The sequence below is a fragment of the Gobius niger genome (genome assembly GCF_951799975.1).
Source record: "Gobius niger genome assembly, chromosome: 16".
NCBI lineage: Eukaryota > Metazoa > Chordata > Actinopteri > Gobiiformes > Gobiidae > Gobius > Gobius niger.
Genome location: NC_136867.1, coordinates 7,549,448 through 7,576,616, shown reverse-complemented (window position 1 = coordinate 7,576,616; position 27,169 = coordinate 7,549,448). Strand labels below are relative to the sequence as shown.

General features: G+C 44.6%; 1 protein-coding gene across 2 annotated transcripts in view; it reads right to left on the bottom strand.

Moving 5' to 3' along the window:
* The window catches only part of LOC306976016 (SLIT and NTRK-like protein 3), a 99,325-nt gene extending 72,489 nt beyond the window's left edge, over positions 1–26,836 (bottom strand). The window contains exons 1-2 of one of the 2 annotated variants that reach the window (XM_079573852.1): positions 26,448–26,836; positions 4,195–4,487 (exon numbers count right to left, since the gene is read on the bottom strand). In XM_079573852.1, coding sequence (XP_079429978.1) covers positions 4,195–4,410 — 216 coding nt within the window. In that variant the 5' untranslated portion in view covers positions 4,411–4,487; positions 26,448–26,836. The remainder of the gene's footprint in view (positions 1–4,194; positions 4,488–26,447) is intronic. The other variant, XM_079573853.1, reaches the window with a different exon arrangement.
* Between the last annotated feature and the right edge of the window lie 333 nt (positions 26,837–27,169).

Genomic DNA, 27,169 nt, shown 5'->3' with positions numbered 1-27,169 from the left:
GGGCTCACAGGTTCATCGGCGATAGGCCAATAGGGAACGACATGTTTGACTTGACCCCAAAATCGGTCACCGTGTAAGCGAGTGGCCGAAATGTTGTGCCATTATCTCCAAATTCATGCACCTCCCTTTGTGTGTTGCCGATACCTGCCAGATGTACCCCCCTAACTACATTTCCCTGGCACGCTCGACAAAATCTGCTCTTAGCAATAACCACTTTCTATTCAGCACCAAAAGAATATCAAACATCGTATTGTTAATGGAAAACCAGGCGCTGGACACACAAATGGCCGTGATGAATGAGTTGCAGGTATTAAAAAGCATCTTGTCAGACATATCTTGATTAGGGCTGGGTTACCACTGCATTATTTTTTCCATACTGGTTGCTTGGATTCGATACTGATACTTGATCGAAATAATATTTGTCACCTAGAGCCAGAAAACAGAACAATAGTGTGTGGAAGATCGGAAAATTTACAACATCAGGTTCATCTCTTTTCTGATTCCGTACTGTCATCGTTTAACAGTATCCATTCCTAAACATATCTGGATCGACTTATTTCAAAGTCTCTCTCGGTTTCTCGTTCCTTGAAAAACCGTCTCTGCGTTTCTGGCTCTGCTGTCCATCAAGAATTAATAAGCAAATTGTATTTCAGTACCATAAAGGTTAAAAAAAATATGTTATCATTAAACTCATGAATGGTATTGTGTCTCAGGGCTCTTTGAATCACTGACATCTCCGGTTTCCCCTACCACTAAAAATATGTACAATAGGCCAGGATGAGTGTGTTTGAGAGTGCACATTTTCAAGCGATAAGGGAAAGAAAAAGGATCACTCTGCTGATGAAAAGCGTGAAATACTTGAATTCCTTGGACTAGGTATGAAAACCTTAATCATCATACTGTTAAGAGATCTATGGCAGATTCAGAGCACACACGGGTTTGTGCAGATAAAGGCACAATGAGGACGGTTTCTGCCAGACAAATACATCAGATTAAGAGAACAGCTGCTACAAAACAGCAAACAGGTATTTGAAGCTGTAAAGGTTAAATTTGGTCTATTTTTTACTCTGACATTAAAACTAAAATGTTTGTTCTGCTGTTGTTTGCCTGCTATGCTACAAGGGGGCGCTGTGAGCGTGTGGGGAAGTTACGTTCTGAGAGAAGGAGAGGTTGGAATTTTGAGAGGGCTCAGTTCTTTATGCTCTTTTCTGTCTGTTCAGTGTGAGCTCCTGTACTTTTGGTAGCTTGTTAATTACCCAAGCAGGAAACACTTTACATTACGGGCCGGTAAGTCCGTGGTACTTACAGTGATAATTACTAGTAATGACAGTGGTACTTATTGTGGTACTTACAGTGGTAATTCTAGGTACTTATTGTGGTACTAAAAGTGGTACTTGCCAATAATTAGGGTTAGGGGTTAGGATTAGGCTCAGGGAGACACAGAGTTACCACTGTATCTCTCATTACTAAGAGATACAGTCGTAAGGTTGTACTTCTATTTACTTTGAGTGATAGTTTCTAGCACTTACACTATGGTACTTACATACATCTATGGTACGTATTGGTAATTCAAGGATACTACAGCAGCAATTCATGGGTAGTAAATGTGGTACTTCTACAAACAGAAGTCATTTCTAGGATTGTGTGACTATAAAACAATATAAAGCAGCATTAGGGAAAACAAGAAGTACAACCTTTATTACTAAGAGTTACCACTGTATCTAGAAGTACATGTCTTGTAATTCTCACTATAGTATCCTTTAAGTACCACAATAAGTACCACTGTAAGTACCACTGCAAATACCACTGTAAGTACCCCAATAAGTACCTAGAATTACCCCTGTAAGTACCACAATAAGTATCTAGAATTACCACTGTAAGTACCACAATAAGTATCTAGAATCACCACTGTAAGTACCACAATAAGTATCTAGAATAACCACTGTAAGTACCACAATAAGTATCTAGAATAACCACTGTAAGTACCACAATAAGTATCTAGAATTACCACTGTAAGTACCACAATAAGTATCTAGAATCACCACTGTTAGTACCACAATAAGTATCTAGAATAACCACTGTAAGTACCACAATAAGTATCTAGAATAACCACTGTAAGTACCACAATAAGTATCTAGAATAACCACTGTAAGTACCACAATAAGTATCTAGAATTACCTCTGTAAGTACCACAATAAGTATCTACAATTACCACTGTAAGTACCACAATAAGTATCTACAATTACCACTGTAAGTACCACAATAAGTATCTAGAATCACCACTGTAAGTACCATAATAAGTATCTAGAATCACCACTGTAAGTACCACAATAAGTATCTAGAATCACCACTGTAAGTACCACAATAAGTATCTAGAATAACCACTGTAAGTACCACAATAAGTATCTAGTATAACCACTGTAAGTACCACAATAAGTATCTAGAATCACCACTGTAAGTACCACAATAAGTATCTAGAATAACCACTGTAAGTACCACAATAAGTATCTAGTATAACCACTGTAAGTACCACAATAAGTATCTAGAATCACCACTGTAAGTACCACAATAAGTATCTAGAATCACCACTGTAAGTACCACAATAAGTATCTAGAATGACCACTGTAAGTACCACAATAAGTATCTAGAATAACCACTGTAAGTACCACAATAAGTATCTAGAATCACCACTGTAAGTACCACAATAAGTATCTAGAATCACCACTGTAAGTACCACAATAAGTATCTAGAATTACCACTGTAAGTACCACAAAAAGTATCTAGAATTACCACTGTAAGTACCACAATAAGTATCTAGAATAACCACTGTAAGTACCACAATAAGTATCTAGAATAACCACTGTAAGTACCACAATAAGTATCTAGAATAACCACTGTAAGTACCACAATAAGTATCTAGAATGACCACTGTTAGTACCACAATAAGTATCTAGAATCACCACTGTAAGTACCACGATAAGTATCTAGAATTACCACTGTAAGTACCACAATAAGTATCTAGAATAACCACTGTAAGTACCACAATAAGTATCTAGAATGACCACTGTTAGTACCACAATAAGTATCTAGAATCACCACTGTAAGTACCACAATAAGTATCTAGAATAACCACTGTAAGTACCACAATAAGTATCTAGAATAACCACTGTAAGTACCACAATAAGTATCTAGAATAACCACTGTAAGTACCACAATAAGTATCTAGAATTACCTCTGTAAGTACCACAATAAGTATCTACAATTACCACTGTAAGTACCACAATAAGTATCTACAATTACCACTGTAAGTACCACAATAAGTATCTAGAATCACCACTGTAAGTACCATAATAAGTATCTAGAATCACCACTGTAAGTACCACAATAAGTATCTAGAATCACCACTGTAAGTACCACAATAAGTATCTAGAATAACCACTGTAAGTACCACAATAAGTATCTAGAATAACCACTGTAAGTACCACAATAAGTATCTAGAATCACCACTGTAAGTACCACAATAAGTATCTAGAATCACCACTGTAAGTACCACAATAAGTATCTAGAATGACCACTGTAAGTACCACAATAAGTATCTAGAATAACCACTGTAAGTACCACAATAAGTATCTAGAATCACCACTGTAAGTACCACAATAAGTATCTAGAATCACCACTGTAAGTACCACAATAAGTATCTAGAATTACCACTGTAAGTACCACAAAAAGTATCTAGAATTACCACTGTAAGTACCACAATAAGTATCTAGAATAACCACTGTAAGTACCACAATAAGTATCTAGAATAACCACTGTAAGTACCACAATAAGTATCTAGAATCACCACTGTAAGTACCACAATAAGTATCTAGAATCACCACTGTAAGTACCACAATAAGTATCTAGAATGACCACTGTAAGTACCACAATAAGTATCTAGAATAACCACTGTAAGTACCACAATAAGTATCTAGAATCACCACTGTAAGTACCACAATAAGTATCTAGAATCACCACTGTAAGTACCACAATAAGTATCTAGAATTACCACTGTAAGTACCACAAAAAGTATCTAGAATTACCACTGTAAGTACCACAATAAGTATGCAACATTGACCACAAATCGCTGTCTCCACCTCCTGTGTCGCGCCTTTGAAAGAGCATTAAAGGAACGGCGTGGCTCTTGTCCCGTACCTGACTGGCGTTGGTGAAGCCGCGGGCGTCGCAGTGCACCTGCAGCACGCCCTCCTTGACCTCGCAGGCGCAGGGTTCGAAGCAGGGCTCGTCCACCTCCTCCTCGGAGTTGTCCACCAGCGGCGTGTGCGTGGAGGTGGGGGTCGGGGTGGGGCCGTGAGAGGAGCGCGACAGACGCACACACCCCAGGGCGACGGCCAGGGCCACCCACTGCATCCTGTCCGTGTGTCCCCACTCAGCTCAGCTCAGCTCAGCAGGCTGGGGCCGCGCAGTGGCATGGCACCCTCACCGCACTGGGGGGAGAGAGAGGACACGGGTCGGGTCAGAAGGGATCACAAGAACACTCAAAAAGCCCCCAAAAAATTCTCAGCGAAAGATCACGCTTAACTCAAGATAGTTGCTAGACCTGCGAGTGTTGGACTGTTTCTTCAGGATCTGCACTTTGAGTAGTATTGCAATATTGTAGTACTTGGTTTCTTTTGAGAACTTGTTACTTTTACTCCACTACATTCGAAAGATAAATACTTTCTAAAAAGGTGCAGTAAAAGTACATTTGGCCATGTCTTTTGTTCTTTTTAAGAGCTTAATAATAACACTCGATGAACAGCAGGTGGCACTGTGCAGATGTGCTCCCAAATGCCACAGGTTCACAACAAAGAAGAAGGCTTGTCCCTGCCGTGTTGCCGTACATTGGGGCTGCGTCCGAAACGAGCAGATTGGTAAGAGCTCTTACGCCAAACCGGATGTGCGACAGCGTCCGCCATGACAAGAAGCTTCCGAATTGGTCTGTCAGTTAGGAAGTAGTTAGGAAAAGGAGGCTCGATGCTAACTATCATAGCCACTTTAGCATAGGGACCTCTGGTACTAGCTAACCGGTGATTAGGAGCTATGTGCCATCCCATAAGCCACTGCGCCAAACCCCCCCACCCCCCTCGCCCCCACCCTCGAGTGATTTATGCGCAACCACTGTTGATTGACAGGAGCACGTTTAATAATAAAAATAACAATAATTGAAAAAAATATGATTCTGCATAAGCCAAACTTTATAAAAGTGACAAAATCCATGTTGTCGTCCCCACAGCTCAGTCACATGTCAGTGTTAAAGAGTAAACATAGTAAACGGATTAATTTTTTGGTTTCATTCAGTTGAAACTTAAGCCACATGGATCATTTGCTGCTGTAGCTTTAAGAAACAGCTGTTGAAATAAAATAACACTAAAGGGAAATGTATGGATCATTTGGATTTTTTTTTCTCCTTAAATGTCTTTGTTTGGACACTATGTTGTTGTTGGACACTGGACACTAGGGGGCGACATGCGCTTTTGTTTGGCCTGCACTCCACCAATAACTTTAAAGAAGAAGAAAAACAGCTGTTGGTGATGTCACTTCCCTTTCCCCTGTTTAAGGACGGACGGATTGTTCAAAATGCAGCTGAAGCTCTAGTTCCCTAACCGCACAGATCTAACAGTCGACCCCATGAAAGGTTAAGGAGTTAGTTGCTACTGTTAGTGTTTAGAGGCTATGATTTGATGGTTTCAGACGCAGCCAGGGTGAATTCGGACACAGCTTTTGTATTTATGAATCCGCAAGGTTCTTTTTTCATAACACTTCCTACAGCAAAGATTTCAGTACTTTTAGTGAAGAAATATTTATAACACTATCTGTACTTTCACTGAAGTTATGGAATTATGTATTTTGGTCATCAGTCAGTCTTCACGCTGCAATATAGATGAATAAAGTTTAGGTTGCCATGGCATTAGCATAAACTTTGTATTCAAATGGGAACAGCGCTAATAAGAATTTGAAAAAAGCAGCGAAAAGGCTCTTTACCTCCAATAAAACAGTGACCACTAGACCTTATGCTGGCTTTGCTTTTCCCGTTTTGTTTTGAAAAGAAAAGAAAAAAAACATTCAAAATATAAAAAGTATGTTTGAGGGAGTTAGTGACTCATAAATGAAGTGTACACTCCGGTTACCATCGGGCACGGGATGACCGTCAGTGTTTTCTTAGTCATTCAGTGTCAACACATTCTGCTCAACATCCCCCGAATGATATTTTCACTTTCGTCCATGCGTGATGCGTTCAGGTCGTCTCCGTTTGATCAAGTCAGGTCGGGACAAGAGATGACGCGATGGAGCATCAGAATAGACGCTGAAATGTCGTGGGAAAAGTGGAGCGTTCGGCGTGGTGGTGGTGGTGATGATGATAATAATAATAATGCGCGGGTTACTGCGGGTCATAGTCAAAGGGAGCCGTCTACGTTAGCATAAGCTACGCGTTCACGAAGCTTAGAGGGAGTTTTAAGGACAGACACATTCGCCGCGACGCTTTGATGTTTGCTCTGACGGAGAGAGGCGCGCAGTGAAGGGGAGATTTTTTTTGTCCTTTTTTGGGAACCTTTTTAAACGCCGGCGCTGTGGCTAAGTACGCTCGCGCCAAAAGGTCTCAGGTTCCCGGACCGCATGGCAGCTTTCAATTAGCGTTCCCTTCACGCGTTCCTGTCAAGTGCAAGTCTATAAAAAGCAGATTTGAAAGCTTCTATGTTCACAGTTACTCCAGACGCATGACATACGCCTTGGTATTTACTGAACCATAGCTTAAATAAGATGCATCCATAAAACACTCCTAGTCTTTGTACAAAACACAGCCTCAAGACTTTTTCCTCTGGTGCTCTGTTGACCAGGACGGCAGAGCAAAATGAAACTTTGAAACTTGGTGGAGAGAGGGTACGAACGGGATCAGAAGGAGTTTGGAGCATCAAGAATTTCTCTGTAAGCTGTTTATTGGAGTGTGGGCTGGCATTTTGACTAAATATGCAGGATTAATAAAGCACATGCGAGCGAAACAAAACAGCACTCTACTGTCAGTGGCACAGGCAAATACACTGCCTTCCATAAAATGCCCCCAAAAAGGTCATATGCTCTAATTTTTGGTTGAACCGCCTTTTGGCTTTGATCTGGATTGTCAAAAGATGTATTGCCATTCAGTGTGGCATCAATCTGATGATGGGACATCAGCACAAGGTCGAGCTACGCTCCCACCCTCACCTATGGTCACGAGATCTGGGTAATGACCAAAAGAACAAGATCGCGGATTCAGGCGGCTGAAATGAGTTTCCGGACATCTGTCTCGGATTCCTCCTGGTCGCCTCCCTCGGGAGGTGCTATGGGTCCTATTGGGAGGAGGCCTCGTGCGAGACCTTGGACATGCTGGAGGGACCATGTCTCTGAGCTGGCCTGGTGTTCCACCCAGAACAGATGGAGGAGGTCTGCGCGGATCGGGAAGTTTGGGCATCTCTGCTCACGTCCCAGCCCCGGATAAAGCGGATGAATGATGATGGGAGAGTGTGACCACTGCACAAGGCCTTCTCAAAACATGCCAAAGACTCTCAATGGGGTTCAAATCTGGACTCTGTGGCGGCCAATCCATGTGTGAAAATGCTCCCAAAACCACTCTTTCACAATGTGAGCCTGATAAATCCTGGCATTGCCATCCTGGAATATGCCCCTGCCATCAGGGAAGAAGAAATCTGTTGCTTAAATAACCAGATTATTCAGGATGTTCAGGTCTCATTCTTTGGGCACAGAGTGTTATTCTCTCTTTTGTCTGAAAGGGATGCGTGAATGTGAATGTGTCGCACATGCGCAGTAGGCGGCACAGCAGATCTGGCTATGTTTAATTTGTGGGAAGCTAGCGGAGCCAATACATCAATAACCTAATCATTTAAAGAAAGAAGAGCGACAGTTTGGGACTTTTGGTCTTTAATGAGAAACGAAATGCTCTTTGGGGTCCAGTGGTGGAGAAGGAGGCGAGCGGCTTCACACACGCTACCTTCATTCACAACAAGCGCACGTGTTGTTTTCCAGTCCGCCGCCGTCTACTCTAATGCAGAATGACCGGCATTTGCAGCGCATCGATGATATGTTGGTTTGGGCAAATGCGACCTGACCATTCAGACTGAAGTCACATTGCAAAAGATCAGACACATATCGGATTCAGGACAGATCCAAGTGACCTGGATCGCATTAAATACATTGGATCTGTGTCATTCAGTTGCGAAAAGATCAGAGACAGATCGAATAGGGGCAAAATAATGGGATTTGGGTCACTCGAGCCTGCAGTCTGAACGTAGGCAGGTGGACGCTTGGTTTTACAGACGTGCTGAATGTAAACTAGCAACAGTTGTCAATTGAACAGAACCAAACGTGGAAAAACAGGCACAATTTGAGGAAAGCCTTTAGCAAGCTGTTACATGAAAACAAAAGCCTACAAACAGAAGGCATTTCGACAATCAGGTAGTAATGGTAACAAGACTGGGATGGGAAAGCCAAGCGTGGAACTGCGAGGTAAGCCCTTTAAGCTTCAGTCTGATGTAATGCGCTCTGCAGGCGGGTTGCTAGATTGTTGGGGGTCAGAGGAACAAACCGCTTTTCTCGCCAAATTGCAAGTTCTTTCAAGAGAGCAACAGCAATTGGCACGGCGCGATACAGCAGCAGCAGCAGCAGTAGCACAAGTCGTCGTCGTGGAAGGAGGAAAAAAAAGAAATGTGGCACTATACGAGTCCCCTGTGCTTAGCGTACTTTGATATGGTTCAGACGTGGATCATCGAGACAGATAGCAAGACAGGTCCTGAGAGTTATCGCAAAGAGAAGAGCAAAGTATTGGGGAAAACGTAAGTCAGAAGGAAGGTTCAAGGGGTTGAAAAGGTGAGAGAAGGAAAGAAACTACAAGGTGGACAAAGGCCAAAGTTGCTGAATGTTAAAATATCTGCGGATCTTGAAGTACTGCTAGCATGTTCACATAGGTTTCAAAGAGTCGTTCAAATGACCGGCTCTTTTTAATATCAAATTTTAAGAATGCCAGCCAGATGACTCACAATATCCCAGACGCCATTACAATAGGACTGATAATTGCGCTTTGAAAACGTGTTTGTGAACAAAAAATCTTGCGCCGCCGCTAATAAAAAAGAGGCTGTACCTGACAAATCGTTTTTAAATTAGCGCGTTTAGCTTTGACTTTAGAGAAAAAAGCTTTCACTTGTGTTGCCTGCTCCATTGTCGGGCTGATTCTTGTGCTCGTTCAGGGGAGTTCTGGGTGCAATTGACCGAAATTAAGATCCGTCTCTTTAAGCGCTAGTCGAATCGAGATTTTAATAAAGGTCGATCACGATAAAAAATGATAATTTTAATTGAGGAGAATTGGCCGGTCCTGTCGCATTCTGGAAAAAAATATGCAACACCTGTCAGGTCAATCCCAGGGAAACACTCGGCCCAAACAAACAGGAAGCACGAATGACACATGCGGCAGCCAGAGGAGAGGACCTGGTGATTTTACGTGTAAAATCAGCTACAAAGTTGCGTTAACTCGTCTAAAGGGCAAAACTGAAACACAGACCTGACAGAGGACGAGGGGGATGAAGAGTTTAAACCTTCGAAGATGGAAAACTATCATCGCTATTTGGACCATGTGGATTTGTTTTGAGGCTGCAGCGCTGGATTAGCTGGAATTCTAACTGTGAACTGTAACTTTGATCTCCTTTTTTACTACTAAATGTGTGATTTACTAGTATTTCTTTATGTTCATGGCCTGTAGAGGCCTGGGACACCCTCCTCCAATGATAACGCCCCCTGTCGCCCTGAACCCACCGGGTGGCAGGGGGCGTGACCAGTCTGTCGGACCTGTTGGGACCATAGACTGTAAAAAATAATGGACGTCTTCTGCTCACTCCTCCCCGTTTACCATAATGACCACGGTCGAGGGGGGATTCATGGCGGATTTACAGACTCCCCCTCCCCAGCTCTGACGAAGCATGTTCCTAAAAAGGACATACGGGCGGGATTTTCACCGTAGGCTCGGCCCTTGTGTGACGCGTAGCTCGTGCTGCTCCAATGCAATGTCCGACACTCATTAAGTACGAGATTTCTAAAATTCTTACGAAAACCAGCCTGGTTTCTTAAATTGTGACTAACCCAGCGTTATCTCAGGAGGAATATTTAGCCTAGTCTAGTGTTGAAAAAAATGAAACCAGGCGTTAAAGTTGTTTTTAAGGTGTCTAAACTCCAATGCTTTTCAATGGGGGCCTAGTGGCGATACGGAGGTACTACAGCAATGGCGGCCCCCAGTGTCGTGGTCATAAAGCAGAGCAGCCAGCGGCCATTGGTTGGGACTGTCAGACTGGTCACGCCTCGGAAGTAAAAAACAGCTGATAAGTGACACGTCACCGCACGCCGGTGATGCTTCTGATGACGGCCTGCAGATGGCGCTGAAACATGTAAAGGTAAAAGATTTTCAACATCTCTAACCCGAGTGTCTGACAAAATGAACCCAAAAAGTGATTTTTGCGTCTCCTCTGCAGATGTTTGTGTGCTGCAGATGTTTGTGTGCTGCAGATGTTTGTGTGCTGCAGATGTTTGTGTGCTGCAGATGTTTGTGTGTTGCAGATGTTTGTGTGTTGCAGATGTTTGTGTGCTGCAGATGTTTGTGTGTTGCAGATGTTTGTGTGCTGCGGATGTTTGTGTGTTGCAGATGTTTGTGTGTTGCAGATGTTTGTGTGCTGCAGATGTTTGTGTGTTGCGGATGTTTGTGTGCTGCAGATGTTTGTGTGCTGCAGATGTTTGTGTGCTGCAGATGTTTGTGTGCTGCAGATGTTTGTGTGCTGCAGATGTTTGTGTGCTACAGATGTTTGTGTGCTGCAGATGTTTGTGTGCTGCAGATGTTTGTGTGTTGCAGATGTTTGTGTGTTGCAGATGTTTGTGTGCTGCAGATGTTTGTGTGTTGCAGATGTTTGTGTGCTGCGGATGTTTGTGTGTTGCAGATGTTTGTGTGTTGCAGATGTTTGTGTGCTGCAGATGTTTGTGTGTTGCGGATGTTTGTGTGTTGCAGATGTTTGTGTGCTGCAGATGTTTGTGTGCTGCAGATGTTTGTGTGCTGCAGATGTTTGTGTGCTGCAGATGTTTGTGTGCTACAGATGTTTGTGTGCTGCAGATGTTTGTGTGCTGCAGATGTTTGTGTGTTGCAGATGTTTGTGTGCTGCAGATGTTTGTGTGTTGCAGATGTTTGTGTGCTGCAGATGTTTGTGTGCTGCAGATGTTTGTGTGCTGCAGATGTTTGTGTGTTGCAGATGTTTGTGTGCTGCAGATGTTTGTGTGCTGCGGATGTTTGTGTGCTGCGGATGTTTGTGTGTTGCAGATGTTTGTGTGCTGCAGATGTTTGTGTGTTGCAGATGTTTGTGTGCTGCAGATGTTTGTGTGCTGCGGATGTTTGTGTGCTGCGGATGTTTGTGTGTTGCAGATGTTTGTGTGCTGCAGATGTTTGTGTGTTGCAGATGTTTGTGTGCTGCAGATGTTTGTGTGTTGCGGATGTTTGTGTGTTGCGGATGTTTGTGTGCTGCAGATGTTTGTGTGCTGCAGATGTTTGTGTGTTGCAGATGTTTGTGTGCTGCAGATGTTTGTGTGCTGCAGATGTTTGTGTGCTGCAGATGTTTGTGTGCTGCAGATGTTTGTGTGCTGCAGATGTTTGTGTGCTGCAGATGTTTGTGTGCTGCAGATGTTTGTGTGCTGCAGATGTTTGTGTGCTGCGGATGTTTGTGTGCTGCAGATGTTTGTGTGCTGCAGATGTTTGTGTGCTGCAGATGTTTGTGTGCTGCAGATGTTTGTGTGCTGCAGATGTTTGTGTGTTGCAGATGTTTGCGTGTTGCAGATGTTTGTGTGCTGCGGATGTTTGTGTGCTGCAGATGTTTGTGTGCTGCAGATGTTTGTGTGCTGCTTGTCCAGGTGAAGGGGTGACACGGGGATGTTTTACTGTGACGCTAGAAGTGTGGAGTTTGTTTTTGCTGCAGTTTGGCCACAGCATCTGTTTACACGCTCGTCCAGGAAAGACCACATTTACTTTTTTTTTTCTTTTGAACAAAAAAAATCAAATCGAGATCGATCAATAGGAGGGAAATAATAGTGATTCTTTTTTTCCCATAATCACCCAGCCCTCGGCTCTTTTCACAATTGAGATCTGGTTCGTGCCGTTCACATTAAAAGAGCCGTCACGTCACTAATCTGGGCGACCTTCCCAGAATTTCACACCTACCGAGTGAGCTCCAAAAAAAAGCTTTTTGTCCTCACCGGAAAAGTCTTCCACTTGGAAAAGCCGATGCAGCTTCTTACATACATGATGCGTAATGAGGTTCTACCAGAATACGGCATGTTGTTTTGTTGCAGAAGATATTTTATTACTGAAATCCTGGCAGCCTCGCAACCAGCTAATTTTAAAATTTCATGCTGTATTTCATTACCCATTCAGCTCTATTAGGCCACCACGCTCGCTGGATTTATGTATTCATTTTTCCCATAACTTGTCGTGCCTCTCCGAGCCCACCTGCGTGAAGCCTAACTACATTCATTCCCCCTTCAAACTCGGACAGATTATGAATAAAACAACATCCGCGGCCGACGTTTACAACACCTGCGCGTTCTGTATTCTTTCCATGTACTTTATAAGTCGAGTAGATGGAACGCTCCGCTCTCTGAATGCCCCTCCCCTTAACCGCGCACTCGAGCGGAAATCCCCCCCATGTTGTTTTTTTTTCTTCTTTTTTCTAATCCGTGCGCGGTGAATGCGGCTACATGCAAATGCCGGCCTCTGTAATAACCGTGCCCAATGAGCTGCTCCGTTTAATAAGATGAACAGCCGTCACGAGCGAAGGGGGGGCCCAGACTCGCGGGGGGCGATGACAGCGCGGTGAATCACTGGGTGTCCAGAGCGTGGTCTGAAGGGCAGATGATGGCATTGGGGACGTAGCTGTGGAGGAATGCGTGTTCGGAAGAGCAAGCTCGCGCTAAAGGAACACATTGGCTTCGCTAAGACAATGCAACGTCTCAATTAGGCGGCAAGGTCTAAAAGTGATAGTCTGTAAGTTTGCAAAGTGAGGAGATCAAGAGTGAAATTAGAAAGTAAACAATCATTCCTCCCCTCTTTAACCAGAAAGCCCTTCTTAGTTTGCAAAATGAGGAGAGCAAAAACAGGATTATCAAAGGTAAACGATCAAGCTCCTCCCCCTCCCTCCTGATTGGACCTGACAGGCTGGTTCACAGGATAAGCTCGTCTCATTGGTCAACGCAGGAGGATGCTAGACGCTGATTAGACGCTGAGATCCGGGAAGGAGGGACTTTACAAAAAAGAATATATCAATGTTATGACTTACTTTACATCAACATGCAGGACCAGGTGGTTGATTTGGCATATTTGATCAAATGTGTAATACATTAAAACTTCCAACTTTAACTCACTTTAATTGGGCGGTACAGCGGCTGAGTGGTTACTGTAAGAAGGTTCGATGCCTGGACTGCCTTTCTGTTTGGAGTTTGCATGTTTCTCTTGTTATTTTACCTTGATACATTGTACCTAATTAACACACAATGGAATAATGTTTATTAGTAGTATTTTATTAGACATAAAACCCTTAGGGTTAAAGGGACTATACAATTTAAAAATGTTAAAACTATGTATTTTCCTCCCCCTACATGTTCCAGCCATGTCTTAATGTGTAGAATGAGCTCAGACCTGTTCACCACAACTGCCTCTAAAATCCTGCACTGTCACTCAAAAAGATGTTCGGGTACGAATTGCCGTCATGGACGAGCTTAATATAAGTTTCAAGTTTCAAGTTTAATGGTTTTGTATCGCCCAATATCACAACAGAAGTCGCCTCACAGGGCTGCACCAAACATCAAGGCAATAAAACAGAGCAATAAATATGACAATTAAAAATTCAGGTGAATCCAGGCAAATACAATGTCCAATAGGATACCGACGAGCGGCGTGGGCGTCCCCCGTCCTTAGACTCTCCAGCACGGCAATATAGAAGCTGCAGTTACATGTATGTGAGTAGTGAGTATAAAATGGCGAACTTGAATCTAGCCCCTTTAAGGTTAGAGTCTTACGTCTTATTACATTAAAGGTGCTGGATGCAAGTTGGTCATTTTATACTCACTACTCGTATGCATTACTGCAGTCTCTATATTAAGCTTGTGTATGACGGCACTTTGGACCAGATGTAACACCTTTCTTTTTGAGTGACAGTGCAGGATTTTAGAGGCAGTTGAGGTCAATAGGTCTGAGCTCATTCTACACATTAGGACATTGGAACATGCAGGGGGAGGAAAATACATAATTTTTAAATTTTTAAACACTGTATAGTCCCTTTAAGTACCAGGTCCAGGTTATTACACATTGTTACAAAGCACATTCAATTGTACTAAATGTTGCAGGTACAAGGGTCATGTGTCTGGATGGGTTTTCAACCAAAAGCGAGTGCAATAGGTGAATCATCCAGCCAGGTGATACTGACCATCAGCCTGGCTTCATTAAGACAGTGTAATAACAATGTAATGGGTAATGGTTATCAAGCCAAAAGGATAACTGTGGGCTTTATACAGGTAGCAGCAAGTCGAAGAACTGTAATGGTTTAGCGCCGCGCTTGTGGGGTCACACCCTGGGTTTGACCTTGGTCAGTGGAACAAACATCAGCTACTTCTACTTCAAACTTGTGTGTTCTGTTTTGTGTCACTGCCCACTTTACAGAGGAGTGATTGTTAACTTAGGACATGTGGTGACGTGAGGGAGTGGCTCTTTGGGTCAGGAGAAATGAATAAAGTGAATAATCATGGTGAATATTCAGCTGCATATGCAAAGAAATGTCCAGCTGTCTTTAAAAGGGTGGTGTTATGCAAAATGTAGTTTTTAAGAGCTTTTCACTGCTACATTGTTGTTCTCTCATTGAAAACAGGCCTGGAGCAGCGGTGTTTCGAGCCGCCGGCGCATCTTTGAGTAATTTTTGAATCTTTCCCAGTGGTCCTATACGTATCCACCTGGACGGGGTCTTTCTGGTGGAGTTTGCATGTTCTCCCCGTGTCTGCGTAGGTTAGTGGTAGGTTATAAAAACATGTGCAATAGGTGAATCCTCCAGCCAGGTGTTTCTGACCTCCAGCCTGGCCCCACATCATGGAGATGGGTCCCCGAGCGCCGGCCCAAGCTGGCAGCTCACTGCCCCTACAGGCCGCCCCATGCGATACTGAGGATGGGTCAAATGCAGAGAACTAATTTCTCTACAGAGATTAATACAGTATTAGATTTACATTTAGATCCATCTCTCGGTCTCTTCCTAAGCTTAACTTTTCTCTTTTTTGAAACAGCAGCACAGCAAAGGGGAGCAAGAGTTGGGGGAGTGGGGGAACTCGCGTGAAAATCAGGATAACCCGCTCTTTAACTGTATCTTTAATCGCTAAATGATGGATTCAGTTCAGACGAGCTGATAAAGATCCACGTCCACATTCATGGGTTATTCTGTCTCCCTGTATTCTTATTTTTCCGCCACGGTAATATCCTTTTTTATTGTAATTTTCAAACAATCCAGCTCGAAATAACTGGAGTAAATTTAGCAGAGGTTACGAGTCGCATTTTCTGATATGCATGAAACGCTGAGGCCACAGACGAGGGCCCGGATGTCGCCGAGATTTTTAGACTCGTCCAATTCAGACATCGTTTCCTTTCAGCTTGTTATAAAGTTGAAATGGTCGGCCCAACTCTAAGTGGCTCCGGGCAGTATCATTTCAAAAAGAGTTTGGCGAGGCTCGGCACCGAGTGGGGATGAAGAAAAAAAAATACATTTTTGCTTCCAACCAGAAATGAAGCAAAACACACATTAGGCCTAAACTTGTGAGAACGAAATGAGTTGGAAAAACTATACAGATCGAGTAACACAACCGCAGCCAGACAGCAGGAGACAGCACAAACAGCCGTAAATGTGGACAAATTGTTTTGATAGATGATGATAGCTGTCCAATCAATCAAGGGATCCATCAATCAAAGTTTATTTCGAGAGCACTTTGCAGCAAAACTTATTTATTTAGGTTTACTTGTGAGTTTTTGATCATATCTTTCATTCATCCGGGGGTCTGCCACTGTCTGTCCCCGCTGTGGGTGCACCATGAGCGGGTCGGCTCGGCTCTGTCTCTCTGGCAGAGGCAGAAACACACAGACAGGGGGAGGGAGAATGTGGACGTGGGATGGAACAGAGATCAATGGAAATACGTGGGCTTTGGACAAACACCGAGAGCTCAGCGGTCCCGTTGTTTAGGCTAATTGATCAAAATCACAAAAAGTAGATCTCCTCCTCGAGGGTGTCCCATTTCTTAGGGCATTTTCTTAGGGCCCGCCCTTAGCCCTCTGGTTTAAGGTGTAGGAGAACGATGAGGGCTGGGGCTTAAGGCCATACCGCCTTACCTCTGCCCGATCCCGACAGACCTCGTAAGCTGAGCAGGGAAGGACCTGGTCGGGACTTGGATGGGAGACCGTTTGGGAACATCATGAAGCCTGGGTGAATGTGGTGTCTGAGTGAGTTGTTGGTGATGGTCGGAGGGGCCGATGGTGCAGACTGGTTGCCTTGCTTCTGTCAGTCTACCCCAGGGCAGCTGTGGCTACAACAGCAGCTTACCACCACCGAGTATGGAGTGAACGAATAATGACGACAGTGTGGCGCTTTGAGAAACTTGGTAATACAGGCTTGTAAAGCGCAATACGCTTTAATGAAAACAGTAAGGCATTATTATTATTAAGGGGTAGAAAAGAGAATTGGGATTGGGCCTTAAATCAAATCAAATCAAATCCAATTGAGATGTTTTGTAGAGCTCCAAACCACAATGACAAGAGTTGTCTACAGGGCTGCACCAAACATTAAAACTGACACGATAAAAACAAATGTTATGTCCAAGCTAATGTAATGTCTAAATAAACAGACAGCAGCAGATGGCTCCCCGTCCTTACGGGCCTTTCTCACAGGCCTGGAGACTAGTTGGACACTCAAGTTGCCGCTGGTTACAGAGATGTCTCCGAGACGTCCCCTAGAGATAAGGCGAGTCTCCGGGTAGTCTTGGTGAAAACAAACAGGTTCAAATTCAGTGGAGACTGTGTAGAAAAACATCTCCATGTGGTCTCCGACAGGTCTCTGAGACACTGCGGGGACGTCACAGAAACGTCTCACAGGTTGAGGACACAAATAATGTTTGCAACATTGCCACGGAGACCTCTCGGAGACCATGCAGAGACTCTGCTGAAATCTAAGCTGTTCGTTTTCACAGACTCACTTTCTCTCCACTTTCTCTCCACTTTCTCACGGAGATGTCTCCGAGACCGTGACTAGTGGTGACTCTAGTCTCCAACTAGTCTCTTGGCCGGTCTAGGCTCTTTGTATACGTGCAATCAGTCCGAGTTGCAGACACGTTGTGGAGACTGCCAGTCATGGCACCGTCTCTCTGGTGAGATTGGCCCTTTAGATCCTGAGGAAAAAATTCAAAAGCCCAGAGGGAGAAAAGAACCACAGGGAGGAAAGATCCACTCCCACGGAAGGACAGGCATTAGATGAGAATCAGCCCTTGGTCTATCTACACACTCTGAAGAGTCACAGCTGTCCTAATGTATTCTCAAAAGCCGGAAAATCGCCGACATACAACTTTCAACATGGTCAATAACCAATGCTCCAGTGCTCCCTTTAAAACATGTAACACGCTATACGCACACGTCACTACGACACGGAGTGAATCACTCCTGTCCCCGTGTTCACAAGCCCATGTTCTGCACTGGCGCGGCAGAGACTGGCAGCGCCGTCCATCCCGTCTGATAGCCCTGATGATAATTCGAACGGAGGAGACGCCGGCGCGATGAAAGGCGGGAGAGGGAGGAGGTAGGAAACAACAACAGGCGCGGCGCGGGCCAGGCCTCTCCAGTCTTAATGAGATCTAAATTGGATAAAGCATCTTGATCCGATCATACAGCGTTTGAACAGTGCCATGTGCAACGCAATTACGAGCGCGACGGTATGCTAGCCCGCTAATCAGGCAGCAATAATCTGGAATCAGTGAGTTGGAGATGAGCAGGCGGAGGAGATCAGCGCACCGGCTATCCCTCAGCGAGGACGGAAGGGGGGTGTTATAGGAGAACATGCATGCATTTAGAGGATATCAGTACGGGTAGAAATGGTTTAGTGGGGTCTGGGGTTAGAGACATATAGATTTAACTCTGTCAATAAAAGTAAATTGGCAAGGACTGAATGCAAAACGTTTATGGACAGAAGCTAAACTGAACATAATCTTCAGCAAAGGCTAGTTAATATTCTTTGATTACATTAGTTACCCGATCATACTTCTCAGCCTTGATTAAGTTTGAGCTAGTGCTGGCGACATTAGGAATGGTAATTTTAGAAATCTAAAATGTTTTTTTTTAATCTGTAAATCTGATGAACTGACTGAATTGTCCAGGTTAATAATTAAGTAATATTTTAATTATTTTCAGGATTTTTCATACTTTCATACGAAGGAATTCTTAAGTTTCAATCTTTCATTTTTACATCCAGCAGTAGTATAATGTTCTAAAGCAGAATCTCCATTACTTCCTTCTTCTGCGACTGAAAAGCCTTTTTACTATATATAAAGGGCTCACTGTTTAGCGTCATGTTACTGTCACTCACGGTGTCTGACCCACAGTGTGACTCTGAAGCCGCTCAAATCACAGCGACTGAGAGTGGGTTGGGCTCAAATGTGACCAAACGGCAAAAAAAAGCTGAGACTAAAATAATAAAACCCGGGGCTTAAGAGGTTTATGACTCTCATTCTAAAAAACAAACGCTTGTCATTTGCATCTGCTGTAGAGACATGTTTGTTCCAGTTCCTCTGAGTCGTGGTGCAGCAGGACTGATGTGGACAGATGTTACAGAAGAAGCTCATAAGGTTCATTTCTTCAACACAGTTACTATAGTAACTATTTTCTCCAAAGTAAAAGTAGATCTACCACAGTCCTGTCCACATCTGTCATGGTCCACCAGGACCCACCACGACTCAGAAGGACTGGGACAGACATGACCCTACATCAGATAATATATATATATTTATGTTTTCTTCTTTTTTTTTCTGTTTCTGTAATTGTAATAATAATTTCTCCAATATTTGTTTTACCATATTTTTGAGTTTCAGGATATGATATAAGTCTTGTATCCAGCAGAAGGATGAAGTTCCGTCTAAAGCAGAAGCTCCATGACTTCCTTCTTAACCTGTCGCTCTGTGACTGAAGAGCAATGAGGCCTCAGCCTTTTACTGGAAACAAAGAGCTCACTGTATTTAACGTCCTGTTACTGTCACTCATGGTGTCTGACCTAAAGTCTTACTCTGAAGAAAGTCAACTCACATTTACACTGAGGAGCTTAGAAGGGCACCCCCTGGTGTCTAAGGGCATCCAACTGCCCAGACCACTTTTTTTTATTTTATTTGGTCCCACAGGTGGGACCGTAGGGCTGCCGAGGTTAAGACTTTCACATGAGTTATGGCAGTGGTTCCCAAAGTGGAGGTCAGGACCCCTCGGGGAATGATTTCAAGATGAACCAAATGAAAAATGCTATTGTTTTTAGTAGCATTATACTGTGGGCGCATTGAGTTGCCTTGTGTACGAAATGCACGGTATAAATAAAGTTGCCTTGCCTTGCCTAATTTGTGAAACTCATTAAAATACTTAAAACAAACTGTTATATCTATTAAAACTTGATTTAAATCAATCAATCTGCCCTAAAGTAGCTTAAGCAATAACTTAATGCATTATTTTGGGTGCCCCGGTAGCACAGCAGTTAGCACTCGTGCTTCACAGCAAGAAGGTCCTAGGTTTGATTCCCACCTGGACAGGGATTTTCTGTGTGTACTTTGCATGTTGTCCCCATGTCTGTGTAGGTTTCCTCCGGATACTTCGGTTTCCCCTACCACTAAAAACATGTACAATAGGCCAGAATGAATGGTGTGTGCGCCTGAATCAGTGATGGTGGTCAGAGGGACTGTTGGCGCAGATGTGTGCAGTCGTGACAGCGCTTCTGTCAGTCTCCCCCAGGGGAAATGAAGCGACATGCGGAGCTTACTGAGTGTGGAGTGAATGTACAATTGTCTCATGTTAAGCACTTTGTGACCATGTCTGAAAGGCACTATACATATAAAGCTCTTCTTCTTCCTCTTCTACAAGGGGGGTCGTTTACGTGGACCTTTTTTGGGTCCCAGCCAAAAATGTTTGGGAACCCCTGAGCTATGGCATGTCAATATTCACTAAGATTGTGTTAGGGAGAGTTGTGTTTATGGGACAAAACTAGCATTGGTTATTGGGCATCAAGACCTGACCCAGACTTTTTATTTTCATGGAAAATTGGCTCTTTGTGCCGTCACTTTGATCAGTGAGATGTGCTTTCCTGTGAACCGGCCTGTCCGGTCCAATCAGGATGGGACAGGGAGGAAGCTCCTCATCTTGCAATCTTACAGACCATCACTTTAAAGCCAGTAATCCGTCACTGGACCGGTTCTCCGCTAAAAGTGTGTGCATCATTGATTTGGTATCATGCCGTTAGCTGACAACGAAAGCTTGTTTCCACAGTTTTACAGCGTGTCATTCCCAATGCAGCCTATGGTTCCAGGCCAATATGAAATTCTGGACAAGAATTACAAGAACTACAGTTATGCATGATGTGTCCACTTTAACATGCACCATCCCCATCGTATAAACCAAATCCTGTTTTTGCTCCGGGACGCCGCTGCTAAACCAAGAGATTTAGCAGGACACATACGTGATATGTCAGTCTTGTCCCCATCACTGTGCATGGAAGACTGAATTAAGGCAAGCTCAAGGCCTAAACAAAGCATGTGGGAATACGACTGAATAATGCACTGCGCTGGGACTAATCAAAAGGTCTGAACCGGGTCAGCGTCAAGGCCAGGCAGGTTCACACCAGGATTACCCACAGGCACGACATACCAATGTGTCCGAAAGTATTGGAAGAAAACGTTATGTTTCGCAGCGCCACCTCCTCACTGCTGTGACATACAACTTGGCTTTCATTTCCAAAACGAACTGAAGCTTACAGCCGCCAATAAATCACTGAGCAAAACTGTGGCGCCGCTTGCATTAAAGCTGTCCCGGCGAGACTTTACCCACATGCAACAAAACACAGCAGCCGTCATGAACTCCAATCGGTGACATTGCCACGATTGTAAATTTCACAGACCCCACAAATGCAACACCGCAGCGAAATCATGGGCTGTATGAAAAACCGAGCAACAGCCGGACTTCCATGTACGATTCCGAATGATTTCCTTTTTTTTCTCAAGAGCGCGCATTTCCCGCCAAAACACTGCAAGCACTGTTTCATTAGGACCGAATCCTCAAAGCACTGCGCTCGTGGGTCAAAAGCGCACTCGGCGTACAACAATGAGAGCTTCGGTGTTTAAAAAATGAAGAAAAAAGAAAAGCCACTGCAGCGCTACACAACTCGAAACTCGGAACAAAGATACACAAATAGTTTTTGCAGCACCAGCCCGAAGTTCTGACAGAAGAGAATTTCATGTACACGTGGAAATAATGTGTGCAGGAAAAGTGCTTGGGCTACTTCTCCTGATGGCTCAAGGGGAGATAAAGCTCCTTACTGTAAAAGACAAAAAAACAAAACAGGGCTACAACACTTATTACTGCAAAATAGGGATGCACCCAGGGGCGGACTGGGACTGAAAAACAGCCCTGGACTCTGACCAGCCTGGCCCAAATTAGTGTAATTGTGACACTTCCACAAATACATATTTTAACCTCTTACCCCCCGCCTTAACAATAACGAGTGCATTTTCCCCAGTTCGGCTTTTTATTATTATTTTTTTGATTGGCATCATTAGCAAAGAGAAACAGAAGCAAAGTCAAAAATATAAATAATAAATAATAATGGTCCCAAAATTGAACCTTGTGGTACACCATACTCCACGGAATTCCTTTTAGATTCATGTTTTTTTATACTGGGCTTTACCCAAATCTAAAAGCTTCTCGACTGGAGATCAACAATGTAACGCCTCATTTGAAAGCTAAGACCTACAAAAGTGACGGAGACTTTTCGTCACGTCGCCACATTTTTGTCATATTTTTGTTGTTTTATTAATGATTTTTTTCCATCATTTTTTGTCCGTGTTTTTCTCTTGTTTTGGTTGACTTTTCATCCTCTTTTTGTCGCTTTTTTGTAGCTTTTAGATTTGGGTAAAGCTCAATTGAGGCGGGACTAGTGGCCCTAGAGCCAGTGGCCCTTCTGTGCTCTTCCAGAATGGACATATGGCCAGTCCGCCCCTGAATGCACCGATACGAGTACGAGTACTTTAATTTGAGCACTTGCTGACACCGAATAACAATACGAGCATAAGTGTATAGAGTGTTTATAGATTGACTTTTTCATAGCAGATTGGTTAGCAATTAGTTATTCATTTACATTTAACTGAGAAAAGTAAACTTTTAAGAGAAGTTTTATCAGAATGTTACATTTGCTTTTTCACTGAATGTGATTTTTGACATTTATTGAATATCATTTTATTCAGCACTTGTCATTCATCATTGTTTTCCCAGGCTTAATGCTCTCATTTGTTTCCTGGATGTCACTCACTGTTGATTTATAAAGCTCTGGTAAAATCCAGCTCAGACTCTGATTAAGGGAGTGTATAGTCTATAATAAAGCCAGCCCTATGTGGATTATTGCACTTCCACACTTGAGAATTCTCCAGTTTGTTGCTCTTTGCTCTCCTCAGTGGAGAGGAGGGCCCCGTAGGTCAGGGGTGTCCAAACTTTTTTCATGGGGGGCCGCATACTGAAGCGTACACAGGGTGAAGGGCCGTAGATCGGTGGTTAGTGCCGTAAAACCTTTGACTAGCAGAGGTTTAAATTGCGCCCCACACCTTTATTTCTGCTCAAAACCTTCATGCCAGCTCTGTCTCACAGCAAAAGGTTAGTTGTTTGGTTAGAATTGTGTAGAATTATTACATTTCAAATAAAAAGGACTATCTCTGATGATGTGTCCCGATTCAGCAAGAAGGCAGAGGGCCACCAAAAATTGGTCTGAGGGCCGCATTTGGCCCCCGGGCCGCACTTTGGACACCCCTGCCGTAGGTGCACCACACGTCAACTGGTACCGGTTTCTGGTATCGGGACCAGATAAATGAGTACAAGAGTGTAATATCGAGCCGATACCTGTTGCTGGTATCGGCGCAATGCCAATACTTCGACAATGCACGCCATTACTGTACATTTTATGGAAAAAACTATATCTTATGGGGAGAGTCTGTGAGCCCCGAGAAAGTTCACTCAACTACCTACTCTACTTCAATGGAGGACTTCAGGAAAAATCTAAATATTCACATCGAGATGACGTGGAAGCTGTTTTCTTTAGCCGCAACAAGCCTCCTAATTGATGCAGCAGTGTTTGGAGAGTGTAATGAGACAAAAAACCTGACATTGGTGCACAACTTCATAAAGCTGGCAGTGGCACAGTGAGATGAATATACTGCAGTCTCCTCTTTAAACATCAGGAAGGTACGGTCCATTGTGGAGGCAATATGAGCAGCGAAATGATCAGAACACACGACCTGACGATATGGCAGCGTGTCATCAGAAGAGTTGAGGATGAATTTGCAAGATTACCCGAAACATGAACGACCAAAAACAACCCCTTTTTCTTTGACGAGGGCACATTATTCCATCCAAAAAAAAAGGAAAAGTCAATTTAGCCAATAATGGACGCCTAAAATGACACCCTAAACAAAAGTCTTCCCTCTCGTCGCTGTGTTTTCATAATCCTGTGCGCGCCATTGTGAAGAAGGGCAGAAGACACGGGTTGAAGGAGACTATAGATAAAGCCAGAGCAAAGCAATCTGGTGGAGAGGTGGGTGTGTGTACATGTGTGTGTTGCATAAGCAGTCAAAAGAACACAGGAATCCATCCAGGCTGGCTCCATGCTCCGAAATTACAGCTCCCGATATCGACCCACATCGCAACCTTGGCTCGCAGAAACGCGCTCCCGCCTCACACGGCTACATACAAACGTGCGCGAGCTCAAAACAACGGCAAAAAAAACGGCAAAGCAGATCTAAAAAAACCAAAACAACAACTTTTAAATCCTGCCAGAACATGCAGGTGAGTGAGAATGTGGAGATGCTTTTCTCAAGAAACAATGAAGAAATCCAACAGAAATGACTCCGGGGAATGACTTCGCTCTGACAGTGAAGGCGTTTTTTGTTGCATGTGGATAAATCTGGTCATGACTGAGAGATCCAGGCTGGAAAAAACATCTGCAGCAGGAGAGTCTGGAGACCAAAAATCTGCCGATTCTAGTGAGCTGTTTCAACGCGAGGGTGCCGTCTAAATGCAACATTTTTGGAAACAATATGGGAAAAAAGGTCAACAGCGCTGCTATTTCGCGCGAAGAGCGAAGAGATGCTTTCGAAAACAATGGGGATCAGCGTTGCCAAAAGGAGATTCATATCTGTTCTGGCACATAGGACGTGGAACTCTCTGCCAGCTTTTGTTTCGCACTGATAGACCCGGCGATGACAGACATCTTAAAAAGAAACCAGGTCGAAAGCTTCTGCAATATGTCGTTCTAACGGCATATTCTACCGATTCTAGATGCCTGTCCTGCATTTCGCTGATCATCAACGGGAAAAACGAAGGTCCTAAACTGTCGGGTATCGTCATGGTGCAAATCTGCAACAACCAGTGTACAAAGATTAGCCAGAACATTGATCAAACTACGTGCCAGTTTGGTTTCGTTTCACTTTCCATCCGAGTACGACGGCGTAATGGCAGGTTTGAGCGTGGAATTCGAGCTCTACTTCATCTCGCAACTGCTGACTGCACCTTAATGGGAGCAATAATTGTTTTAAAGCTTCCACACGTATCCAAGAAGTCTCTGTCTCTGAGCCACGCCGACTGCCAGAGCAAGCAGGTTTGCGACGAGATAGAGATGCTCAAGAATCCTACATAAAATACATCCAGATTCGTTTGGACTGGAAAGACGGGCCGTCAAACTTTCCCCCCGGTTCTCGTTTCACGTGGCGAGATGAAGGCTGCCGAGATGGTAAGCGAGCACATCTGCAATATGACACTTTAAAGGCAAATTCCACCATCCTAGCTGCCAGGGCGACCACCAAATCTCTTCGCTGCTACGTTACCGCTCCAATTCGGCGTCTTGGAAAGCGATGGCAACAAGGTCAACAGAACCTTAAAAGGGTCCGAACGAGGAGAAGCTGTCAAACCAATGAGATTGGGCACGGCACAATGCAAAAATCAATACGCGAAATCCTTCAACCGGCAGTTCCCTTTCCCCCCTCCGATGTGAGCGAGCCTCCTAGTTAACAAAGCCAGGCGCAATCAAGGCCGGCGCGGCCCCCGTACGGGTTTGACAAATTGGTAAACAACGTGGTTACCCGGGCCCATTTAGCGGAGACCTTTCCGAGAGGGCCGGAACATCCGAGAGAGGAGTGCGTTCCTTATAGCTTTGGGGTTTTGGAATCAATATTTTTTTGGGAGACTCCTTCTGATTGTGAAGAGGAAAACAAACACATACTTTTTTTATCCAATCAAGCCGAGTCGACAAGTCAGCATTTCGACACCCCCCCCCTGCAACGCTGTGGTGATAGAAGAAGAAGAAGGAGCAGGAAAGAGAAAGACTTAGACTAAGTGGTGACAGCGCAGCAAAATCTAACATCAATCTCTCGCTCCGTCAATACGCACTGTCCATCCATCCATCCATCCATCCGCCTGTCGGTCCGTCCGTCTCCACTCTCTCCCCACACTCGACACAGGTGTGGCTTCAAATGCTGTTTCTTAAGTCTCAAGAGTTTTTTTTTTTTTTTTTTTGCTTCCTCGTCTCCCCCTCTCCCTTCTCCTTTCCCCCCCCCTCTCTCTCCTCCACAACCTCTGAAAAAGCGCACAAACACTGACGCAAGCCCGGTAAAAGAGAGAGCGAACCGAGCGAGCGAGATGACGGTCACCGCTTATTCTCGCCCCGATATTATGCATGTCACATAATGATTCGGTGTCCTCTCTGCCCGTCAGTGTCCACACACACACACACACACAAACACACACACACACACAGAGAGGCACGTTCCCGCACACACACACAAACACGCACGCACACACACGCAGCTATCAGGCGAGCGGCGGGGAAAGAAGGGGAGAAAGAGGGGAGATCAAATGCATGGGGCTATCAGCCTTTGGATAGCCCGTGCGCATGCAAGCCCCCCCCCCAGCCAAATCAATTACCCAGCATTACGAGCCGCGCGGGCTGCCGAAACAGTTAGCGGAATGCAAAAGGCATGACCGATTCAACAGCGCAGTCATTAGCACACACACAAAAAAAAAAAGCAATTAAGACATTTACCAGCTTATGTGTGGAGAGGAGAGGAGGGTGGGAAGAAAAGAAGAAAAAAAAAAAGAAAAATCCTCGGGCAAGAAGACTAACGCGAGCCAATTCCTTTGCCGATGCGTCTCCCCGGCTTGTGATCCGCGCTCGGCGACGCTTGAGGCATGATGCTCGCCGTGTACTTACTCAGTCCGGCGGCCCCCCCAAAAGAATCGGAGAACGGCCGAGGAAATACTTTAGAGGCTGCCGCCGCTGCTGCTGACTGACGACATGTTCACATTCAAGCGAGGCTGCACTCCCTCCTCCTTTCTCTTCGCTCTCTCTCGCTCACTCTCTCACTCGTTCGTTCGTTCTTTCCCGTTTATTTCTCTCGCTCTCTCTCTCGCGGCGCGCTCCTGACTGTAGCGGGGCTCGGGCGGACGGGGGAGAGCTGGGGAGGGATGGGGAGGGTAGGTCGGTCGGTGGATGGGTGTGTGTGTGTGTGGGGGGGGGGGGGACGTGAGAAGACTGCAATGAGGTGTGTAGAGAGAGAGAGAGAGAGATGGTTCGGGAGGATGCGTTTGGATGCAGGTCCGTCCGCTCCGTCCAGACGCATGCAGGCATCAGTGCGCCCCGTGGGGGGAGAGCTAAAGCAGTGAGAGAGAGGGGGGGGGGAGCAGGACAAGCCGCCAGTGTGGGACTTGTAGCCCCCGCCGCGTGAAAGGTGGGCTCCCCTTCCCCACTCTCACCCCCCTCAACCC